The 25,788-nt window shown below is 35.8% G+C and overlaps 1 protein-coding gene across 3 annotated transcripts; it reads left to right on the forward strand.

Moving 5' to 3' along the window:
• The first annotated feature begins 691 nt into the window (after positions 1–691).
• Positions 692–24,863, forward strand: LOC587217 (H(+)/Cl(-) exchange transporter 3). Of its 3 annotated transcripts, none has more exons than XM_030980670.1 (19): positions 692–855; positions 5,970–6,187; positions 6,761–6,961; positions 7,506–7,816; positions 8,584–8,790; positions 9,490–9,570; positions 11,207–11,389; positions 12,270–12,359; positions 12,896–13,020; positions 14,199–14,343; positions 15,006–15,091; positions 15,746–15,864; positions 16,769–16,883; positions 17,539–17,634; positions 18,580–18,638; positions 19,302–19,409; positions 19,850–19,974; positions 20,490–20,584; positions 21,212–24,863. In XM_030980670.1, the coding sequence occupies exons 1-19, from the start codon at positions 782–784 to the stop codon at positions 21,300–21,302; spliced, it is 2,529 nt and encodes an 842-aa protein (XP_030836530.1). In that variant the 5' UTR covers positions 692–781; the 3' UTR covers positions 21,303–24,863. The 3 variants fall into 3 exon arrangements, with proteins under 3 accessions (XP_030836530.1, XP_030836531.1, XP_792053.3); XM_030980671.1 differs by having other exon boundaries at positions 701–821; XM_786960.5 differs by lacking the exon at positions 692–855 and adding an exon at positions 4,602–4,653.
• Positions 24,864–25,788: the final 925 nt, after the last annotated feature.

A 25,788-nucleotide genomic window follows, 5' to 3' on the forward strand; every position in this document is an offset into this window, starting at 1 on the left:
TTTTTTTCTTTCTTTTTTTCTTTTTTTTTCTTCTTTTTCCCCCCCCCCTTTTTTTTGTTTGTTTGTTTTTTTGGGCCGCCCAAGGGGGGGGGGTTTAAACCCACTAAACCCCCCCCCCCCCCGTAGATCCGCGCCTGTTTAATTTTGTGGTTATCTTGTGGTTTCCAAACCACAAGATAACCACAAAATACTTGTAAGATTTTCTTTTTTTTACCGTCTGAATTGGCTTTAACCGTGTGAATGCGGCTAATAACAATAAACACAATTACAATAATGATGAGGATTATTATTATCATCATCATAATAATTATTATTATTAATATTATAATTGTTATCATTATTATTATTACTATTATTATCATCATTATGACTTATTAAGTAAGCAAATATCATTCCCCAAAACCTGGGGGGGATGATTGTACATGCCATCCCCCCCACCTTGTGAGGCGGGGGGGATGCATCCCCCTCATCCCCCCCGTTGTCTACGCCCCTGGATATGCTGCATAACGATGCCGCCCTATAAACAGCGAGGTGTTAAAACCAGTTGTGGCAACAATTTTTATGGGTGCCTTTACTTCCTCCAGCCCTCTCGGTAATGCCATCGTTTTGAGGAGAATTGTTGAGAGGAAAATAAAAGTGGAGAATGAAGTCGAGACTGGATCGAGAGCTGAAAGCGTGACGTCGCGGATCGCGTCGTGGTAATTTGAGCAGATTACGTCATAGGTCTCACTCACTCACAGTCTTCACGGAGTAGACGAAAATATCATCGGGCTATTTATAAATGAGTGCCTTTTATGAGAGGCATAGAAGCAGAAAGAAAGGTGAAAATTCACAGTCTAATTCTGATTCTCATCGGTATGTAAAACTTGCATTATTTTGTACCATTTTATTAAAATGCATTCAAAGAGAGACTAATTGTTTCGTAGTGTAGTCCCACAGGTTTACTTTTCTGATGTGAACGAGCTGTTACTGTGTTATCTGCTGTTTTGATATGCACTTTGTTTTCAAAATTCAAATTATATATTCAGTTAGGTAGACATGTATGATTAATTCAGTAGTAGAGAGAATATTTTGTTTTAGTTTGTTCAATTTATTCCGTAGGCCTAGATCTAGTTGCTTTTAAATTTAAATTCAAATGATTTGATCACATGATTTCAACAGGAAAATGTGGAGAGCTGTTAATGTTATCATGGTTATTGTTAATTAAAAAATAAAAGGTCTAGGGCTACCACTCCTAGTCTAGACCGAATTTTCCGTCTCTTTCGTTCATTAAGCCTCTTATTTGGGTAGGGTCGGCTCTCTCTTTAGAGACGGAAGCCGACCATACCGGCAAAGGTGTGGGTTAGGTGTGTAAATCGGTGCACCAAACTTGCAAAACTTATCCCCGAATTACTCCTTTCACGTTCACAGGATCCATATCCGCTGCATTTTATATTGTAAATTAGGTAGGCCTACCGGTATAGGCTGAACTACTTTGGTTCCACTTGCCAACTTGACTGAAATAATCCGTTTAATGGTCCATTTTTAGGAAATAATGGGTCAAAATCGACATCCATGATAAAAATCTGTGCACAAGCTACGAGTTCGTAATGAGTAATGACATGTTTTTCTGTTATAATCATTTTGCCTTCGGCGTAGACTAGAAGGGATGAGATTTAGATGACGTCATGCGCAGCGAGAGTTTAAACCACCGCTGCAAGATATACGGCGCCGCCGCGGCGTCAAAGTTTTTCTTAAAAAGGGGTGTTTTTCAAGCACTGATCGCACAAAAACCAATAAATGGGTACATTTCAGGTTCACAGGTTTTGACTTTTTCTTAAAATCTGTCATTTCTTGTGAATGAGAGTGCCCTGGGGTAGTCCTACAATGCATGAAGTCTAACCATTAAAACGGGATGGACCTCATACATGCAGACATGTGTTGATCAAACGATCAATTTTTAAAACTTTTATACCAGTAAAATACATTAAAACCCTTTTTTCCCCTCCTTTTCGAGAGACGACTGCTTAATTCCTTCTCAACCACCACCGTATATTGATAAAATAAAAAAACATGCGTTGTGGACACTCTACCAGTGACGTCATTTAAAGCAGTTGTGCAATATCAAAGGGATGGCTGTCTATCTTGCATGCACAGATAGCCTGCCGCTGACCTATGTTAGCAACGATAAACAACATACCATGTACTAAGTAATCAGGCATTGAGGTCTCCCTTCATTTTGAAAAAAAACGTCATCAAATTAGAAAATGGTGGAACATAGTTGCCCCTATCGGCAAAATTAGGCTTAAATATCTGCAAAACCAAGGAAATGTTCATCACCGAAACTTGTAAGTTCCATTCTTTACTTATTTGTAGAGCGACGAGACTGTTGCCAGGTTTCAGTGCCCTATCTTACAGCAAAAGGCTTAAATGGCTCAATCTCTACTCTTTACATTACCAGAGGGAAAGAGGGGACATGATCCAGGTTTTCAAGATATTTCATGGTATAGATAGACTCGATCCAGAATGCTTTTTTGTGAAATCACAGAATTAGAGAACAAGAGGCCATTCATTGAAGTTATTCACTACTCGCTGTCGATTGCATGTCAGGAGTAACGTTTTTTAGCAAACAGGTCATCCAGTCTTGGAACAGTTTACCAGTGTCTCTAGTAACTGCTACCAAAATCAATTCATTTAAACACAGCGTGTATTCTTTTTTGGTCAGACAAACACTTTGTATTAAATAGCATAGTCTGACGTCCACGCATGCACTGATTTATAGACCTTTACTAATGTACCAAGTAAACTGACCGGGAGACCTACAGGATATCCTACAATCCCGTATAGATGATGATGATGATCATCATCATTATCATTGATTCATTAAATTGTTCATCAAACCATTTAAAAGTATCATACAGCAAGTTTTACAAAATGTTGCGTGAATGTACTGCAGTACAGTGTTGCCCAACTTTATACACAGCCAGGTTAGTAACGCTGCTATGTGTGTTACACACTGGCTTCAGAGTTCGCTAGTGGACTCTTCTTTCTTCTCATACAAGTTCTACAAGGCACTTTGAAATCGATAAAGGTAAATTTAACTAAAAATTTGAAAATTTGATACAGGAGTGATATCATTTTGGTTACCTTCCATATGTTACTGATGGTAATGAGCCAATTACATGCCATTTACATTAAAAAAACCTCTGACCTCTCTCTCTCTCTCTCTCTCTCTCTCTCTCTCTCTCTCTCTCGAGTTTGCAATGTTGGTTCTGCCGGAAATGCAAATACACGCGGTGATGCAGTGTACACACAAAAACAAAAAAAAATCTGTTTTGTATTGTTAAATTGATACTCTCTTTACGATAATAGTGATTAGTTAAGTATAGTAAGGCACATGCATGGAGTTTGCTGAATTCAGTGAATCTTGGTGTGCGCCTTGGTACGGTACACTAAAATAATTGCCATTATCGTATTTGAAGTATGTATCTTAAAATTTTCTATTACACACAAAGTATAGTAATACTCTTGAGTCTGATGAGTGCTACTGTCTACGGTTTAGAACTTTAGAAATGACTGAATAATCAGCTTGTTGATTACTGTTGCTCATCGGGAAGAAGAAGAAGAAGACTATAGTTCAATTCTGACATTTTTGTAAATACAATTATTTTGGAACGTGAGATATGTACATGTATTCCATCCATCATTTTTAGTTATATTCTACATAAATTATTTAGATCATCAATGACTTCCAGAGATATCACTATCTCAAAAATTGATGTCTTGGAACATGCTACAACTGAAGAAAAAGTAATTTACAAACACAAGTTGACACTTTGTGCTTGAGAGCTCATAGCTCTATCAAAATTAGTGATCCTTGAAAAGTGAGAAAATTTCATACAGTCTGTTGGTATCACGCTTTACATACAATTTTTACAAGATACTATGTCCCTTTTGCAGCCAACATCAAATTCTGTAGAACTTTGCAGGAATTATGAATATGTCATGTATGTCCACTCTATGAAATTTAAACGTTTATAGCAGTGTCCTAATATTCAAATTATGCAAGGAAACCGTTTACTTGCTAGACTTCACTGTCAGACACAGTTAGCTTAATATAAAGCTTTGTTTTTACTGTTAACACGATCGCGACTATTTTTAACTACCGGTATTGACAAATCAACTCAAGGGTAATTTCAATACCCTATTGTACATCCCGTAGAAATCATGTTCAGATTACGTACAACATCATTGTTAAGTTCTCACATTTCAATAGGTGATGCACAAGGCTATTGCAGTTGCCTCAAGTTTGCTTATTAAAAAAATAGTTGTGCTCATGTTTTTTACTTGTTGTTAATTTTCATACATGTATAAAGGTTGTATTCTTTGGTTTGATGTGAAATAAGGATGCGGTGTCACGCTGCAGCACTCAAAAGTCCAAAGTCTGATATGTCTGTATGCTTTACTCTTGTCTCTGGTCGAGTCTATTTGAATACAATTTCAGTTTTGGGAGGTTTCTGAAAAGGGATACAAAATGTGCAGTACCTGTACAATTAGAAGAGGCTAAATACTCATGTGTACATACATATTCATATATACTTGTACAAGTTTAGTTAGTATTTTATTGTCAGGCAGAGCAGCAGAAAATATGAGATGCTGGTGCTTTCAAAAAGAGTGAGTAGTGAAATTATTTTGGATACTGTAATCATGTTTTCACCTTCTAAGTTCTATGCCAATGCCAGGAATCTTGAAAGAATGTTTTTGCAGCCTATTTGTGACGAGGCTTTAAGTATTACAGACAATGTTTGCTGATCTGAAAGTTTAATTCAGTGGTCTTCCTATATACATGTAGCCTAACATATAGGTTAAGAATTATACCTGCATCCTATTGATGGTGATGTTAACTCATTGACTACTGGAAATGGTTGGCTCCTGTTTTAAATTCTAGATGGGAATGAGGAAATGCAGTAGTCAATGGGTTAAGGGGTGGTCCCTAGAGGGATTCTGATCTGGTTTGTGTCTTTAAAAATGATAAGATAGTGTTATCACGTTCTTGTATATTTTCAAATCTGAAATTGATTCAAAGGTTCTTTTTTTTTGTGTGTGTGCAAGGTGAATGGATGACAAGTATTGAAGCTTGAAATAAATGGCAGTGGCAACTGGCAAATCTGTGATGAAATAAAATAGAAAAAAAGAAAAATGTATGTCACATTTTCAGAGTGGTAATTGCATGTACATCGCTTAATCTCTGACAGCGAGCACACCAACAAAATGGATGGGAGATTATCAAATTATTCAAATTTTTAGGGGCACAAGTCCCCTGTGTCACTTACCGGTAGATCCAGGACCATGAGTAATTTTTTTTTCCTAATACAGAGATGCCAACTGTTCTGTTTTTTTGCTACGGCAGTACTTTTTTTAATTTTTATGTTACGTTTTTTATAATTTTTTAATTATTTTTTATAAATATACGGTATATTATTGATGTTTTTCTTAATTTCTGATCATGTGCTTTGTGTCGTATGTGTATTATGCACCTATGTCTTCAAAAGATACACACAGTACGATGATAGGGGGCCCCAAACAGTGCATGTTGTGAACAACCCACGTGTTTGATTTGTATACAGTTTGTATTTGCCCTGCGCTATGTATCGCATACCGGTACGTGCCCAGCCTTGGACAATCTTGGACAATTGTTAAAAAATACAGCTGCAGGATAGCGATATGTTAAGGGGAGAGATTTTTCCAAAAATACTGTTTTTTACTTTTAAGAATACTTTTTTTTGTTTATGAAGGTTGGCATCTCTGCTAACACGATGCAGATGCTTTGAGCTACATTTTTCAGGGCCATAACTACATCCATAGAATCTGACAAGCAAATTATTTTTTAAAAAGTTATCAAATTATTCACAATTTTAGAGGGGCGCAAGACCCTGTCCCCCTCAGATGCACCATCACTGAATGAAAATGTGTTTATCTGTACATTGTAGGTGGTTTGAGTTGGATAACATGGCTACAGAAGACACAACCCATCTCATCACGGAAGGATCCGGTCAAGGCTACAGCAGTACAGAGGAGACGGACATCTCCCAAAGTCCCTACAGAGACACCGACGATGAGGAGTTGCTTGATGTGACCGACATTGCAACGACATCGTCTTTTAGGACGTCTCCCAGGCACTCACTAGGGAGATCTTACAATAATGGAGGTTAGTATGCTTTGCACCACTGATTATTCTTTAGACTAGAATGTCTGTTAGACATGGGGTATCCCTTGGGAGGTCCAATAATAATGGAGGTTAGTATGATTTAGATGATCACATAGTAGCAACTCTATAAATGGACATATTATTATTACTAGTAGTAGTAGTTGCATTTTGGAAATCTCACAGTGATGGTCCAGTACTGAAGAGGTTTAGTAAGGGATGCTATTATGCTGTGAGTCATTAGTAATCCTAGTCGTAGTCATTAGAGGTTTAATATTAATGGAGGTTAGTTTGTTTTGCAACTTTTTACCTTTGCCAATCATGGGTATCTCTAGAGAGGTCCAACACTAATACACTGACGGGAGGAATGAGAGGCGATGAAGCAAATAGAAAGCTTTGTTTTAGAAGAACGTTTCTCCAAGTATTTCACAGGATTATCCGATGATAGAAAATTGGGCTGTGATATCTTATAAAAAATCCTTATTGAAGTACAGAGGCAATGTCATACAATATCAAAGACCTCAGAGCAGTAGTGGCCTGAAACTGTACTGAAAATGTCTCACATTGTGGTTCCAGAGTCCCTGGACAAGCTCTCTGCAGAGATAAGCCAGTATGATGACTTCCACACCATTGACTGGGTGCGTGACACGGCCCGCTACCGCAAGGAACGCAAAGACCTTAAGAAGAACAGAAAGGACTCCTGCTGGGGCACCATCAAGGACATGGTCTTCAGTTTGTCTGGTTGGATCATTGTCCTGCTGGTTGGCTTAGCCACAGGTAGGTATTCTTGGATTATTAGCTCTTTGTTAAAGGGGTCATAAGTTCAAAGATGACCTATTGAAAGGTCACTCATGTTAATTTATGTAAAGTCATGTTGCTTCTGTGATTAAAATTATGTTTTTGATTTCTTTAGGTCAGGGTCTTTAAAAAAATTAGTCCATTAATAATAATAATAATGATAATGAGCATTTCTATAGTGCCGTCTATCTAGATAATTCTATTCCGAGGCGAATTTATGATTACCCGGCTTTAATACGGTAGCCTAGCTGCCGTTTATACAGCGCTCCAGCATTTCAAGGAATTAATTCCTGCCAGGTACCCATTTACATCACCTGGGTTGAGTGTGGCAAATGTAGATCAATGTCTTGCCAAAGGACATTAGTGGCGCGGCGGGACTCGAACCGCGGACCTTGTGATCAACAGTCCGGCTACGTATCCACTCCACCACGACACCATTGTGTATTCTAAATTAAAGGAAATGTATTTAAAGTGCATTCAAAATAAATCTATTTTTTCTTTTTCTGTTTGTTGTGATACGTAGGAGCTTGCGCAGGGATAGTTGACATTGGTACCAGTTGGTTGAGTGACCTCAAGCTTGGTGTCTGCAAAAACGCTTTCTGGCTCAACCGCGAGGAATGCTGCTGGATCCGGAACACCACCCTCTTTGGCTCCTACAACTGCTCCGAGTGGGTCACATGGTCCGCGCTCTTCCACCACAAGTCGCCCGACGATGCCCTGGCGTATGTCATCGCTTATCTCATGTTTGTTGTCTGGGGCGTGGGGCTTGCTACCATCACCGTCCTGCTGGTGCGCATGTTTGCACCTTATGCTTGTGGATCTGGAATCCCAGAGGTAGGTGCCTACTGTTCAGTGTGCCCATAGCGATTATTATTGAGAGAGTTTATCGTGACACATATACATGCAACTATTAAAGGAGGTGTAGTATGGGAAATACTGGTTGCGCCATCTACGTCTTCTTTTGGACAACTGCACGTAAACAAATGGACTTGATTAACTGGGTCAGCGCGTGCTAGCGTTCGCAGACAGACCAAAGATCTCCTCACGCTTCTGTTTCGGATAGGTTGCACGCACATAAATATGTAGGCCTACTGCGGTCGCGTCGTCCGTAGTCATATTATACTTGATTTTCCCCGAGTGGGCATCGCGAAAGACGCATAGTCTCGTCATGCTACAGCCCCTTTAAGATCCATCCTGGGATCTCCTAATAGTTGTTTCCCCGATAGAAGAATATGTATATCTTAAAGATACATAATTATGTGTAATTTCTACACTGAAGCATAACTTGTATTTTGACACTGAATCTATTGGTTTAGTAAAACTATTATTATTATATGATATTGATGATTCTGCTAAAATGATCAGTTTGCAGACTGTTATTGATGAATTCAAATTTGTGTTGCCCTTGCTGTTTCTTCATTTGGTCCCTAACTCTTTGTATGATTTATAATTTTGTTTATTGACTGGTGGGAACTCTGGATATACTCTTCTGGAAACTGTTCAATCCATATGTGATCTGTTAAGATCTTTGGTGCAAACGATCAGAACATTATTAACAATTTAACCTGTCTGAATGAATGAATGTTTCTCTTTTTTTTCAGATCAAAACGATCCTGAGCGGTTTCATCATGCGGGGCTACCTTGGCAAGTGGACATTGCTGATCAAGACACTGACCATGATGATGGCAGTAGCTGCTGGCCTTAGTCTAGGTAAGGAAGGACCTCTGGTACACGTCGCTTGCTGCTGTGGCAACATCTTCACCTACTTCTTCCCAAAGTACTACAATAATGAGGCCAAGAAAAGAGAGGTAAGTCAAGGGTAAGTCCCTGCTTTCACCTGGTGGGCGTTTCACAAAGCCTTTTTTCAATGACAAATGACAAATATCCGTGACAAATCTGCTGATAACAAATCAGAAGCAAGGATTTTAGTAGCTTATAACAAAAACTGTCATCTGTCACTGATGACAAGTTTTGTGAAATGGGTCCCCGGTGTCCAGTCTCAACTTTTCTTTGTTTCCAGGCTTTCTCTATAATTCACTGACTCTTCTTTGTGGAGGCAGTTTTGATCAATGGATATAATGATGGTCTTGTCGATGGGTTGGCTTGGGTTTGAGTCCAAGTAAATGTACTTGTGCTCTGTTAGTGTCATATCTACAATAAACCAATCCTTTGAATAGGACTCAAACTTTGTATGTTGTATAAACAAATAACTATCACTTATATCGTTGAAATAAAATTATGTATTGCATGTCCTCTTTTTCCCCTTCATTCAAGATGTTTTCTCAGTGTTTTCAACTTCGAAAAAAGAGATATACAGTGAATGGCTATTAATTTAAAGGGGAGGGGGAATATTTCCTGATTCTGTAATTTCAAGATCCTTGTAAGAACAAAATACTTCTGTTCTTCTTTTTCACTTTTCTCTATCTACTGATTCAAGCAATTTGTGATGATCTTGAGATGCTTCTAATAAATCTCTGTTAAATGCAAAGCATTGTTCTCCTCTTTAGGTGCTCTCTGCAGCTGCTGCAGCAGGTGTCTCAGTGGCCTTCGGTGCTCCTATAGGGGGTGTCCTATTCAGCTTAGAGGAGGTAAACAGATTAGTTCAATTCATTCAATTTTCGATTCAAAATTTTTTTTTATTATAGCACAAATATGGTTCATACAAATACAATTTTACATGAAAGACAGCCATGGCTGAAATATTCACGTTTACATGTTAGGCACAATAAATAACACTTTTAAAGATATACATGTAAAAAACTAGCAATATTGAATTTGATTCTGTAACTAAAAACCATAAACACACTGCATAAGTTATCAGAAATACAACAAAAACATGAGCTGTTATTTTTTACAAATTTACTATTATGTCATAAAAATTCAATACTAGCATGGTAAAAGGATTAAAATAGGTACATTCAAAACAGCCAACTTGGGGGGGGGGGGGAGACAAGCATTCTTTTTGTACTTCCAATATTGAGTATATCATCTAAAAATGACAGTGGGCTATTTTTAAACTTTAAAAAAAAAGAAGATTAGTATTGGACGATGAGACAAAGAGAGAGAGAGAGAGAGAGAGAGAGAGAATGAAATACAGAGAGAGAGAGAGAGAGAGAGAGAGAGAGAAGGAAATACAGAGAGAGAGAGAGAGAGAGAGGGGGGAGAATATCAATATGAATCAATGTGATTCTTATATATTATTAGCATATACCATTAAAGGTAAAGACCAGTATTGGAAACGCCCCAATTTCAAAAAATGAAATGGAAGCTCTCATTACCAATCATGTGAAAGAATATGTTTTGACTAATACATGATGATAAAAAATTTGCCGGGAAACCGCCTACTAATTCATATATTTGGTAAATTTGTTTCTCTCATGGTCTGTGAGAGATATAGGGTAGTCCCATATACATCTTTCTGTGTATAGTGCTTGTAACTTTACGAAGAATGGGCCAAATTTCTTATCATTTTGATGATTCCAGAACCTTGCAGATGCTAGATGCTAGATGATCAACCTTTTCTGATCGATTCCACAACGTTTCTTTCACAATGCAATGGCATGACCATAACTGGTCTTTACCTTTAACAAATATCTTCCTCACAAAGAGAAAAAGCACAAAGTCTCTATAACTTTCTGTGAGATTTTTTGTTTGTTATGCTTGCTGAGACCTAAAAGGGCGATTCCGTGCATTGCATTTGTCCATTCATTTCATCCCAACATTAGAAATCTCCTGATACAACCATGTACAAAATGTTCTTTGTAGTATCACTAACATTATCTAGTGGTCATATCAAGAGATGTTTCATTCTTGGATGAACTAAATGGAAAAAAGACAAATCGTATGGAGCACATTGCACACAGTCGTCCCCAAAATGCTATATTCTCTTGAGTAATTCCATTGCGTACTATGTTACCTCTGTCAAAATTGTTTCGAATGGTAATTAGTATAGCACAAGATCCTACATTATTATCCAAGGGAATGGTAGACAAAGTATTCAATTCAATTCAATTCTTTTATTCAACCAGTATAAAACAATTTACAATGAAAATATACGATATAATGGTAAGGACCCCTTAGAAGTAGAAATCTGCTTGTAATTGGGGCCCTGTATGATTCTTTGTACAGAATCACCATGCAAAAGTTATGCAAAACGATGTAATACTGTTACCATCCATGTAGTATAACTGCATTCCACCTGCATTAATGGCCTTCTCATTACAGATAAGTTATTACTTCCCCCTCAAGACACTATGGCGATCTTTCTTCTGTGCCCTGGTAGCTGCCTTCGTCCTGCGTAGCGTCAACCCCTTCGGTACCGATCATCTGGTCATGTTCTATGTGGAGTATGATCTGCCTTGGTCTCTGTACGAGCTCTTCTTCTTCATCATTTTAGGGATATTTGGAGTAAGTATTTAAAGAGAGGGTTGAGTTCTGTGAAGAGGTGAAAAATAATTTTTGAGCTTTATTATTGTTATTATGCACGTGTGGAAGAACATCAGATAACAAATGTTCCCTTGAAACCATTGCTCTTCAAAAAAAATTATATTCTAAATATGGCATGTAACAACATAACAATCAGGGCAGATTTTTATGCCACATGTCTGGTAGCCCCATATACATCTTTCTGTGTACAGTGGTTGTAACTTTACCAAGACTGGGCCAAATTTATTATCATTTTGATGATTCCAGAACCTTGCAGTACACACCAATACTTATTTGCTAGATGATCAACCTGTTCTGATCGATTCCACACCGTTTCTTTCACAATGTAATTACTTGACCAAAACGCAACTTTATCTTTAACTCATTCTCATAGACTCATTGGAAATTCTTTTCTCTGTGTTTTTATATGCATGAATGAAACATCAAACTTGGTGAACAGAGAAAAAACCCTTCAGTTTTAAAAAGATTTGTGAAAGTTTGTATTAAATGAGAAGTGATATTTAGTTTATATTGTTGAAATATGAACAAAATAGTCAGTATACAGCAATATTTTGAGTTTGCATGGATTGATTATGCTCTTCTATGGTGCAAGATTATCTTCTTATTAACATGTTTCTTTCCTTGCAAAATTCCATATTTTAATCAGAAATATATCAATCTTCTTTGTACGGTATGATTCAGTCTTTTCAGTTGTAAAGGTGAAATTGTGCAATTTCATTTGTTTTGAAGTTTAATTTTGTCCTTTTTTTGTCTTCTTCAATGACATATATTAAGTATAAAAATAAATAAATGAATTTTGCCTGAATATCTGTGAAGATATTATAATTGTTCTATTTTCCAGGGTCTCTATGGTGCATTCTTCAACAAGTTGAATCTGAGATGGTGCAAATTTAGGAAGAACTCTAGATTAAAGCGATACCCAGTCACAGAGGTAGGTCTGATACAAAAGATTTGAAAGAACACATTCTTTTGATAAACCACTATGTAATTGTGTGTGCGTAATATTGGTGAGATTGTTCTGTATTTTGGATGAGCAAAAGAGGATAGAGAGTGAAACTATAACCTCTTCAAGGCGAACAAAATGGTTTCATTATGGATTGATTATTCCCACGGTAGTGTGGATACACAGGAAAAATCAGAAGTATGAGGAACTACTCTTTATTATTACTGTTTTTGTTTTAAATGTTTCCCAGATATTATTTGTTAGTTTAGTTTTATATCTGACTAGCAATTTGAAGTGGGTGCAAGGAAATCTTATACTTTACTCAAAATGTATGAAATAAGAACCCAGTTTGAACACCAACAGGTATTTTTAGTCAAGTATACTAAGTGTTGAGAGAGTCTTTTATGTTGTATAAAGTGTTGAGAGAGTCTTATATGTTGTATACTAAGTGTTGAGAGAATTTAGTAAGCTGTATATCTGGAGATTAATATGTATATGTTTATTCTCATGTTTATATTTCCTAGGTGATAGTACTCGCATTCCTTACAGCAGCAATCAGCTTTCCCAACCAGTATACCAGAATGAACACTAGCAAGCTCATCTATCTACTCTTCTCTGAATGTGGACCAGAAGATGATAATTTACTATGGTAACTAAAGCTTTATTATTAGTTTATTATCTAGCTTTGTGAAAGGAGGGGTAATAAAACCTCGTAACTCAATTTCTGACAAACGTATTTATCTCATCCATGTAATCTTGTAGCTAAGGACCAATATGCTGTTCTCATAAACCCATGTTATGCACTACAATTTTTCCTGTATTAAAAAGAAGGTTCTTACTGCTCTTTTCATTCTCCTAGAATTTTAACATTTTGTAGTTACCAGGTTTATCTCCCACCAATGATACGTTTATCTCTGTATTTTCCATCATCTGTCTCTGTTGATCATCTCATCAATCTTTCTCATCCTCTTTCTCTGAATATCTCAATCTTCTTCTTCCACTTTCTCTTATTCACTCTCCCGTCTTTCTCTCTCTCTCTCTCTCTTTTTTTTCCTCTCTTGCCATGTCAGCCCCTGTCTGTCTTTTTGCATCTATCTCTCTGTCTCTGTCTTCCTGTCAGTGTCAACCCCCTGTCTCCCTATTCGCATTCTTTAACAAATTTAATCTAAAATGTAAATTTATAAAGAACTTTAGATTCAAGCATTACCAAGTTACAGGGGTAAGTCTGATACAACAGATTTAAAAGTACCGGTACACATTTTTTAAATTAACCAGTATGGAATAGATTGTGTGAAGTGATTATATAATATTGGATGGCTTTGAGTGTGATGCAAGAATGTATTGCTCAAGCTATGACAATATTGGACGAGTCAAAGACGAGTCTAATATTGTTTTAACGGGAGCAATATATTCTTGTATCACACAAATTCTGACTAGCGAAATAACAAAATTTGACTTACCTCAGTAAATATGGCTTTTTTTGTGTGTGATATCGATATGATGTCGATATCAATAGTTGATGACTGATGACTGATCAATACGAAAACAATATTGGTTAGTCATCAGGGTACTGCGCTAACGATATTGAATACACTGATTTATTGTACCACTTGGAAGCCTTATATAGATAATAATGGGTAATATTGGTGAGATTGTTCTTTATTTGATGGCCATATTCATTTTTTTTTCTCTCTCTCTCTCTCTCTCTCTCTCTCTCTCTCTCTCTCTCCTCTCATGCAGTACTATATATCATCTACTGTTTCAGTCCTATATCATATGTATAATTGCATATCATTTTATCTCTTTTCCCCGTTCTCTGCGTCACAGTGATTATCAGAGAAATTACACCCGGATCGACCAGTCCGTCTATCCTTCAGCTGAGGCAGGGCCAGGCGTCTTCAATGCACTCTGGCTTCTTGCTTTAGCTCTAGCATTCAAAGCTATCTTCACAATCTTCACATTCGGTATCAAGGTATAGTCCATGCATCAATCTTATTTACCGTAGTTCATTATACAGTCACGCATTCTTTCAGGACTACCTCTACAGAAAGACCACCTGTCTATGAATTATTTTTTCCCCTTTGAAATCATTTCCTATTGAAGCCTGTGCTAAAGGAACATGTACATAAGGACTACCTGCCTATCATAAGACCACTTTCTGTGTCTTCCTTGAGTGGTCTTTATTAACAGGTTTCACTTAATATGTGGGTTGACATCATCTTTGCTGTACTGTAGGCTAGGATACAGTTAGCAAGGGCCTTGGTCAGAGTTGACTTATTTCATCTGAAGCTAGTAATATCATTTCTAGAGATATAAGAACATTATGTGATTAAGACAAGAGTTGGCACTGTATACCGGTCTTCTTTTTAAAGGAATCAATCCCCTAAAAGAATCCTCCTATTATACTAACAGTGGTACTAATAGAATTCCTATCTTCACAACCTTGGATCCAACACAATACCTACCCTTAACTGTGATCCTAAACCCAACACAAAACCCACGAGCAACTCAAAATTTTAACCCAATATCTCTGATGGGGAATAGCTCAGAACAAATGTAGATGTTCTCTCTACAGTGACAGATTATGAATGCTAACTGTTTTATTTATTTATTGTTTTATTTATTTTGTTGTAGGTTCCAGCAGGCCTGTTCATCCCCAGCATGGCTGTGGGAGCTATCGTAGGGAGAATCATGGGTGTCCTGGTGGAGCAGATTGCATTGTGAGTAGCAGGAACCAAACTCACTCTGGGGGTGTTTCACAAAGATCCTAAGTTGAACTTATCTCAAAGTTGGACTTAACAATTATGGAAAGCCGTTAGCATCTTTGAAAATATTTTGTAAAAGCTATTTTAAAAGGCATAAAATGTTGATTCAAATCATTCATGTTTTCTATTATCAAGGAGATTTCACATTCTGGATGTGGAATCTATAAAAAAAGTCTAAAATACTTGATTTTTCACTTCTGAATATATTTTATTTTAAGGCTACAAATGGCTCTCCATAATTTTAAAGTCCAACTTAGAGTTTAGTTTGACTTGGGATCTTTGTGAAACACCCCCCTGGAATACTTATAGAATTGATCCCCACTTGGAGGGTTAACAAATTTCCTCTGGACCACCATGCACCACTTTCGTGCAGAGTGATTTTTGTACCCACGGAATGGACTTCATTAAACTACATGGGCATATGTAAGGTGCTTAAACAATGTATGGGAGCAAGCCCCATGTAACCCACAGTGACAAGTTTTTGATCAATTTCTGTACGCTTTCTTTCGACGTAAGGATGCCTTTAAGAATTGTCAAAGCGCTGGCAAATGTTTGACCTACGTGTACCTTCTTCTTGATACATTGCTGTTGTTTTGTTTTACCGTGCAGTAAAAACCCTGATTGGTACATCTTTCATGAGTGTAAGTTCATTGGGAAGTGCATCACCCCTGGTCTCTATGCTATGGTAGGAGCAGCAGCTACACTGGGTGGTGTCACTAGAATGACGGGTAAGATACAAGCTCCCCTTTCACACTTGGAAGATTGTACAAAATGTTACAATATAAATCCATAGATCAGGGCCCTGTTTTATTAAACTTGTTATAAAAAACAAGTTATACTTACAGTTATGAATAAACTACTGAAATTGTGGCATTTGATTGGCTGAGAGCAAATTTCATTTGTTGATAACAAGTTTTATTAAACATGACCCTGTTTGTTTTACAATTTTCTTGTGTGAACATGTGTATAACAAACTCTCATGTTGTGAAATGTACTAAATACAAGATTACTCAAGGTGAAACCTGTTGAAAAGACATGCGAAATGAAAATGTGTGTGTCTGAACCTAGCATTTTTTTAAATTCCAATGAATGCATTTGAAATGTTGTAATACATGGTGTTTATTTCATGATATTAAACTTATTGAAAAGGACAAATGAAACTAAAATTGTCACACAATGTGACCAATATTTTTGTGGTTGTAAAGTTTTCAGTTCATATATATATAGAATATTGACGTGCTATTGACCTGTTAATTAATTAATTGTTTCATTCCCTTTGCATAATACAAAAACTTAATAATTGGTCATTCTACCTAATACTGTAAATGTTAGATATATTTAGCAAGTGTTATGATATTGTATATTTGTTACATTTTAATGTTGACGGTATCTGTAAGGATCTTGTCTACATAGTCGTCTTGATAGTGGTTGTCATGGTCAGCACCCTTTATTTCTTCTTCTTTAAATTTTTTAAATTTTTAGACATGGCGGTTTACAGTGGCAGTGTACTTTCACATGTGAAGAAACCTTCAAAACTTGCTATCAAACAATCCTTCAAATATTAGATTTCATGAATATGATTTTATATCCATTGATTTGACTTCGTTGATTTTCATTGATTTGATTTGACAGTATCTCTGGTGGTCATCATGTTTGAACTTACCGGTGGTCTGGTGTACATTGTACCTCTGATGGTAGCCGTCATGATCAGCAAGTGGGTCGGTGATGCCTTCAGCAAAGAAGGAATGTATCCTTTAGAAGAAAATTAAAAAGGAAAAAATGGAGGTATAGATTTAAGAGATAGATGGAGGAATAAAAGTAAAGAAAGAGGAAAATATAGAAGATAGATAGATTGGATTTAGGATTCTAGAGAGAGAGAGAGAAAAGAATTTAGGGATAGTTAGAAGAGGGTGGATGGATGAATGGATAGATAGATGAATGAAAGTAAGAAAGAGGAGACAGTAAAATAAAGAAAATAGATTGGATTTAGGATTCTAGAGAGAGAGAGAGAGAGAGAAGAATTTAGGGACAGTTAGAAGAGGGTGGATGGATATATGGATAGAAAAATGAATGAAAGTAAGAAAGAGGAAAGAGAAAAGTAAAGAAGATAGATTGGATTTAGGTTTCTAGAGAGAGAGAGAACATTTAAGGATAGTTAGAAGCAGATGGAGGGAGGGAGGGAGGGTGAAAAAGAAGAAAAGATAGAGGAAAGTTGAAGAAGAGAATGACTGTTACGTTAAAGTGCATTTCGTCTCCCAAGAATGTGATTCTATAGTGATATTATGATTATCTTGATGACTTTATGTGAAGTAAACGTTGGGAGCAACGTAAGTTGCCAAATGGAATGTGAAAGATTATGATGTTCAAATTCATGTTATCCTTAACCATCCAATTTCCAACAGATATGATGGTCATATTCATTTGAATGGTTATCCTTTCTTAGACAGTAAGAGGGATTTTATGCACACATCACTAGCCATAGATGTGATGAAACCTCAGTAAGTATGGGTCAAATTCTGCTTTGCATGGTTATTATAAAACTTCATTCACATGGTACATGAATATTTTGTTTCAAAATACATACCGGTATGCATGATAATTATTACAAATATGGCAAAAAACACTAGAAAGATACATGGAAACAGTATAAATAATTGTACAGTATTGTGAGTGTATTTCTTATCCCTGCATACCCATATTAATTTCATATTTCTGCATATTATGTTTATTTCTGTAAATGATCATCGATGGACACTAAAGTAAAGGGAAAGATTTAATTGATAATAATAATAGAGAATATTTATTAAAGATAAACTTTAGTACTGGTAATGCGATTGCATTGTGAAAGAAAACGTGTGAAAGCATCAGAAACAGTTGATCATGTAGCATGTAAGTATTGGTGTGCACTGCAAGGTTCTGGTGTCATCAAAATCATAATAAATTTGACCGAGTCTTGGTTAAGTAACAAGCACTCACATAGAAAGCTATATATGGGACAACACACATGGTGTCGGGGCTAGTACTACCTTGATTTCCTTGTCTTTCTATGCTCATTACTCAGCCAGTATACATTTTCTTCCAAAATTGTTTGGCACATGTCATTTATTTGTAATCTTGAACATTCAGTGTAAGTTTCGTTTGATTCTGTGAGAATTGTTTTTTTTTTTTACCAGTACTGGAGTTTATCTTTAAGCTCATAATAAATTGAAAATTTCTCTATGCGCTTTACAATCATGACAAAGTAGATAAGCGAATGACAACAAATATTTATGGGAAAGTTAACCAGTTCACTTATAATTACATATTACAAATTTAACAAACAGATACCCATTTTGTGTCGAACCAACCTCCTAATAACTTGTCCATGCATGTGCAGGAGTTTACCTGTTGCTTTATAAACAGGGTAACATTAAAAAGGTATCATTTTATCTATCATTGAGTAGGAGAGGAGATCCACCACTTGCAGCTCTTACCCAGGACGCAATGACAGTAGAAGATTTAGGTAAGTAATGACCAGTCAACAGAATCAATGTGTTGTGTAGGATGCTGTCAATTCAGAAGGCTCTTTTGAAAATGTGCGTATGTCTCTCAACTTGATCATCTTGATCTTGTCTGTCCCCTGACTATTTCCATGAAGCCACTCTTGGGTTAGTTTCACTCTCTGTCTGTCTTTGAATAAAGTTTGAAAACTGAACCCAAATTGTTTGTTAAACACTTATACATGTATATTTGAATCAGTTTCTTTAACAAAATATTTTGATACTGTTTAAAAAGTAAGTTGAATTAGTCCAACAGTGGGTGAAAAAGAGTTTTTTGAGTTTTTATTTTGTGTGAAATTACTATTACATTAGCAATCTTACCTAAAAAAGATTGCTCTTGAATTGTCTTCATATTCCAACTATTGTGATGCTTTGTTTGTATGTAGTTGCATGTTCTCATATATGTGTGTGAGTTGCTTTTAACTATTTAGTAATTATCAGCACGATTCAGTCAATTTGTAATAATTTTGATGATTAAAGAATCTCACAGTAAACAGTTATTCTTATTACTATGTAATCAATCATTCTAAATAAGTTCTAGACAGTTCATTTCCCAATGTTTTGCATGATCGTTAACCATCTTAAGGTTTTAATGCTTTGTGGCTTCTTTTTCTATGTATCTGTAGAAATCTTGACGACTGGTTGTCCATTCAACGCTTACCCTGTCATTGTATCCAAAGAATCTCAGAGACTGGTGGGACTGGTATATAGACGTGAATTGGTCTATGCATTGAGTGAGTATTCAGTTCATACACAGGAGTGGTGTTCACGGCGTAAAGTTCGTCTTTAGAGTGATTTTTCAGTTTTACAGCTATGAAAATTAGATTTCTGGCGGTTTAGATGCGGAAGCTGGGTTGAGGTCGACTAGTGCGGGTGCTAACACTTCCGGAAGTTATGCTGAGTAAGACTGGGTGTGATTTAATGAGTAGAGCATTTAACATAATCTCTTTTATTCTTTAAAAGAAAAGATTAAATGAGAAGTGAAGGAGAACATGTCCAGAGAATACATCGGTACATTTCCGATGCATAGTATTCCGTATTAGAACTATGTTAGGTCTATCTACATGTCTCATTCACCAAGTAACACTCCTATAATAGCCCTAACTGAACAATATTCATTTTGTAAGCTCTTTTTCTTCTCTCTCTCTCTCTCTCTCTCTTTCAATATCTTTAGGACAAGCAAGGAAGAAAGGAGAAGGTGTAGTCAGCCAATCTACTGTGTATTTCACTCATTCTATGCCAAAGTTCACAACCCCTGATAGACCCGCCGGTTTGACGATCACGCACATACTTAATCAGGTAGCTAGGCTTAGCATCATCAATGCCCATGATATTTAAATATTCAACTCTCAGTCATGGAAAGAATAAAATTTAGGTAGCTAGGTATTATCAAACTTAACATGGGTTTGTTTAATCTGATGATTTTTCCAATAGATGTGCACCATTAGCTTTGGCGGCTTAGTCAAGAACGAGGCAACATAATGGCAAGAAAAGCACTGTTTGATAAGAGTAAACATGTTATCATAGAAGTACTTTCATACACTTGTATGCTTGTGTTGATTTGGGTAGCTTTCTTTATAACGGAGTGTATACTTAACCTTTAACGAGGGACCCTCTGCTTTTCAAACCATTTTATTTGCATGTAATAACGAACTTCCAAACAGCAAAGTGCTCTCTTATTCAGCCTTTTATAGAAAGATATGTACATGATACAGGGGGAACTTTAAAAAAATTCAGAGCATTGTTACTTATAATAAATTCTTCAAGACAGTTCGCATTTTACTGTTCATTTGCGGTGTTTTTATTCCCCACAGTGTCCTTGTCAGATCACAGATCAGACTCCTATGAGTACAGTGGTGGATATGTTTAGAAAGCTGGGTCTCAGACAGACATTGGTCACACACAATGGGTAAGTAAACACAATCACCTTCCCAAAAAATCACTTCTTAACCCACCTAAATATTGACCCCTTCATGGTCAGGGATAAGTGCCTTTGGATTAACAATGACTTCATTTTTCTTCTTGTAACAGAAAAAAGTACCCTCATTACGAAGTTTATTTCCATGGAATGAACCATATGCCCCAAACAACAGTCTGACAAGCATTATAGGACCACGTGTTAACTTTTGGAAAGTTTATCAATGACAGTTGTTCAGAAACTTGATGACGAAGACACATTCCCTTAACCTATTTTTTTTTTACTAAGCTCAAGCTAGCTTAGGGCTGCTGTTTATGGAAAATGCATGATATTCTAAGGTCAAATCAAGTCATGCAGTTCAATTGTATCCAAGATTCTTTTCTCTTGCAAGTCTTGCGTCATTCAAATCACAACTGAAACTTCTTTTTTTTTCGTTGTAATTATTGCAATATCTAATTTACTATGTCTAGGAGAATTTCAAATTTCGTTTTTTTCTTTTCTTTCTTATGTTTGTTATGTATTTTCTCTAAGCACCATGAGTACCGAAAGGTGGACCTGTACGCTATACAAGTAGCCACTATTATTATTATTATTATTATTATTATTATCTCTGATTAGGCGATTGCTGGGTATCATCACCAAGAAGGACATCCTGAGGCACATTGCATCTCTTGATGAACAGGATCCTCTCTCTGTCATGTTCCACTAACTCTATCTATGTCTTCATTCAAGGTTGTGCAAAGTCTGTGAGCTGAGAGATGATTTCTTTCATTCTAACTAGCTTACAAAGTAGATATATGCCTCATTTAATTGTGTGCAAAGTCATAGAGCTTAGGGTCATTCATCTTGTGCAAAATGTTTGAGCTGAGGGATTATTTCAATCATTTTCCAACAGCTCACTATTAAAATATATATTTGCCTCATTTAGGTTGTTCAAAATATGTGAGTTGAGGGATTATTTTTGTAATATTCCACGAGCTCACAAAGTATATGTATGCTTCATTCAGCATTGTGCAAAATATTTGAGCGTAGGGACATTTTTAAAGTCATTTGCCACTATCTCACTAAAGAAATCTATGCCTTATTCAAGTTTATGCAAAATCATAGTACGCAATGAGAAAAAAAACTGAGAGCAAAGTTCATCTTAAAAAGGAGCTTTCATATGTTGACTGCATCATGATAGGAATTGGTCTTACTTTTTGTGCAATGTAAGAATTGTTATATTACCAGAAACCTGCTTGGAAAGAGGGAATTCATGACCATTAGAGCATGGCGTGAAACTGGAGGGGGACTTTCAGAGAAAGGAAGTAGTGTTGTCTAAAAATCCAGATGGTAGCAAGGTGGATTTGGGTAGATCAAAGCAACAGCCACGTTAAGCATTGTAAATCAAATATGTCAAGAACTTTGCATCGTAAACACAGTATTTGAACACCATACCGGAAAAGGCTGGCATATTTGAGGGGACACCGCTTCCTAGCATTAACATCAATTAGGATAAAATATTGAGCAACTTTTTAACTTATTCTCTGATGCATTCCAAGCTCAAACCTTGAACACGAGTACTGCTTGAAGGTTGTTCTAATTTGTTGGATTGAATGGAATGCTTACAACAAGGGAGCTACCCAAATGACATCAAGGGATACTCTTCATATGATATTCAATGGTTTTTTGGTTGATAAAGGAAATATTCTAGAAACTATGCTAACAAAAATTGGATGAGTCAGAGACTATTCCAATATTGTTTGGATATTGAGTTCAGTATTGCCCATATTGGCAGAATGAAGACTTACAGTATTACCTTTATCATTCTAGGATAATGTGTATCGGCTTCTTGTTAGGTTGTGAATTTGGCAAGATGATCATGCCAAACTTGATGAAATTTACCAAAGAAAGTATAATTGATACATTTCTGTACTTATATTCTCATAAATTGCAAGAGATAGGGTGTCATGCATAAATGCTGCCAAATCCCTTTAGGAACCCCAGCCTTTAATTCCTTTGTGTACACATTGTGTCATTCTTGCATGGCTGTGCTCCATATACAACCATCCGAGCTCATTGCCGCCCAGTATTGAGGAAATTAGGCAATATATATAAAAAGTAACAGCATCTCTCTTGCAAATATCACTTTTGAAATAAACACTATATTCTGTCTCTATTTTGCAGCTCATGAAGATAGAACTGGCATCATACCATTTAATGTAATCCTGCATAAAATAGTCCCTTTCATAGGACTTTGGGTGCCCTGGCTACTTATCTACAAGCATACCAGTATGCATACTTTCGTTATAGTTGTCAGGTAAACATAAAAACATTATCATTATATTAAAACTTTAAAACTCTGAAAATGGAAGTGGAACTTGCAAGACTGGGACTCTGAAGTTTGTCTACACTGTGTTGTAACAAGATTCTAATATAGAGAATTACTGAAAAAGACTATCCATGCAAAGCCTTTATTTACCCATTAAGTATGCCTACAAATCTTTTCTTATAACACATTTCTCTGTTGATCTCTAGCTACATAAATTGTAATTGCCGCAATGAGAGGGTTTAATTAGATTAAATTGTAAATGAGACCCAGCAAATGTGCAAAAAGGTTACATACTTTCTGTTGAGTCTGCCATGAACAGTCAGGCATATAAAGATATTACTGGTATCTAAGCACTTGCAGTGCTGAAATATTTGTTTAAAGAGTACCAGTACAACAATGTTATAAGTCTGTCTGAAGATAGTGCTGCTTCTAACCCCAAATTATCTCGCGAGCCAAGCTTTCACTGAAATGTAAAACATCAGACCCACTGCTTAGTATGGGGTGCATGTGTGATATCAGAGTACCAGTACAAAAATAAAGGTGATAAGATGATGATGCATTCATTTAATTTCCTGAGCCAAGTTTCTTGGATATACAAGTCTTTAATAACATTATAACTTTCTTTATATTTATGTGAAAGATGTCCAGTGAAATGTCTTGTTGGATGAAAGGATAGAGAAAGGGATGCCCTTCCTCACATACATATATGTAATTTGAAGATACTGCACTTTATTTATTGGATTCAAACTTTTTGTCTGAAACAGCAAATTGATCTGATGTGCAATGTGAACGCTTTATGGAATTGACAAGTACTAATAATGATTGTTCTGATGAAAGCTTGTGTCTATAAATACTTGTGTATTTCATGAGCATGTAAAACATTTATTTTCTTCAAAATACGGTTTCTTGTCTTTTCAGTATGAATTTGTGGTTATTAATTAAGCAAGGTGTTAATATGAAAATAATTTATATCTTTAATTGATGTTTCATTTGTTTAAATTGTAGCACAACTCATTTTTTATTTCATACAATAATAACTGCTGTATGTTCATTATTATGATACAGAAAACTATTTATGGCATTTCAATGAGTTTATGTAATTTTTGAATTTTCTACTAGCAATACATAAATAGAGTTGAAAAAGAAAATGGCAATGTTTTGCTTATTGCGTAAATATTGCAAAAAAAAGAGTTATGCAGTTATCAGAAGTGAACCCATACTCACATACAACATATATTAAAAGTGACATTCTTTATAAGGGTAAAATATTACAGAGTCAGTTTTCTAATGAATGATTTAAACTTAAGATATTTTAGAACTTACGGGGGTAGCTACAGGTAATACAAGTTGGCAAGGCATGATACATTTATTGATGTGATTTATCTTGCCGTGCTTTTTGCAATATTGTGTTCAATATTTTTGTTTTATGCATGTTGGAAATTTGATATTGATTATCAAGGAATAAAATATATCTTTTGAAGAGTGTTTTGTATTTATGGGTTTATGTTACATAATGATTTAGCGCCCACTGATATGCTTTTGGCATGGTTTAAGTTTGTAATACAGCAGTTTCTATTTCATTCTTTATTTGCAGTACACTATATTTGTTCATCATATGTAGAAATATTTACATTCCCGTTGTATTTGGTCTGGTGATCTGCAATTCAACAATTGCATCAATTTCATTTAAAAAAGAGGATGGCATGTGTTTCTAAGACTTGCATGCGAGAAATGTTTCTTTCAGTTTATTATTTTTTTAAATACTAAACATTTGTTGGAGTAGCTCGTACTTTGTATTAAAAGTTGATGGTAAGAAAAGATGATCTAAAGGTCTTCCTATAGTTAATCCCAAAGTGTCACAATTGAAATAGTATTTATATTTATGAAACAATTGTAAGAAACCAAAGCCTGTTATTTAATATCTGTATGTGTGTATAATAAATACAGCTTTTAAAAATATAAAACGTGTGTAGATTTTTTTGTAGGGGTTTGTTGTTGTGTGTATGTTTGTTTGTTTGTTTGTTTTTGTTTTTTGGGCTTGGTCATGCAGTGGATGAGGGTGGGTCAATATGAAACATAAACATTAGTCGAAAACGCGCTCCCATTTCATTATCTTGATAAGTCGACTAGCAGGGAGGATATTGAAAAAATAGGAAGATCATTGTAATGATACCCTCTTAGTTACTCTCTCTCTCTCTCTCTCTCTCTCTCTCTCTTTCTCTCTCTCTTGCTCTTGCTTATTTCTCAGCACGCACAGAAAAAGCACCAAATATGAGGGGGAATATTGTATGTTCATAAATGATATTGACAGTGATTGATTATTTTTATATTTCATTAAAATAATCATGATAATGAAATGTACCTTGATGGTTAATAACCTCGTCTATTACATGTATTTGAGAATATTAGACCTATTTCTTTTCCATAATGTTGAATATAGTTTTGGCTACTATTGACCTTCCGATCTGGAGTGTCTTTCTTTTTTTCTTCTTTTACTGTCTGTCTATAAACTTTCTTTGAGGGAGTGCATTACATAGTGACTCATATCATATATTTCATAAAAAAATTATCCGTCGACTCCCAAATAGTAAATTCTTCGATAAAACAATGTCCATCGGCTGCAAAAAATATCCTAATATAGTTTCAAATAAAAACAACGAAACACCCATACTTAAATGAACGGGGCATGTTCTTAAGTTTCATACGCCATCCTTGGCCTGACTTTTGCAACAGAATTGAACCTATATAATGTAATATATATGCTATATAGAGTCTATGAATATTTGTGTAAGACACTTTCCCGTCATTTTTTTGATCAGAACAGCTCAATAATGTTGAACCCGAACTCGTCAATTTGACTATAATTTTAATTACCTTTAACATG

The sequence above is a fragment of the Strongylocentrotus purpuratus genome, unplaced genomic scaffold (genome assembly GCF_000002235.5).
Source record: "Strongylocentrotus purpuratus isolate Spur 01 unplaced genomic scaffold, Spur_5.0 spur5_scaffold_11, whole genome shotgun sequence".
NCBI lineage: Eukaryota > Metazoa > Echinodermata > Echinoidea > Camarodonta > Strongylocentrotidae > Strongylocentrotus > Strongylocentrotus purpuratus.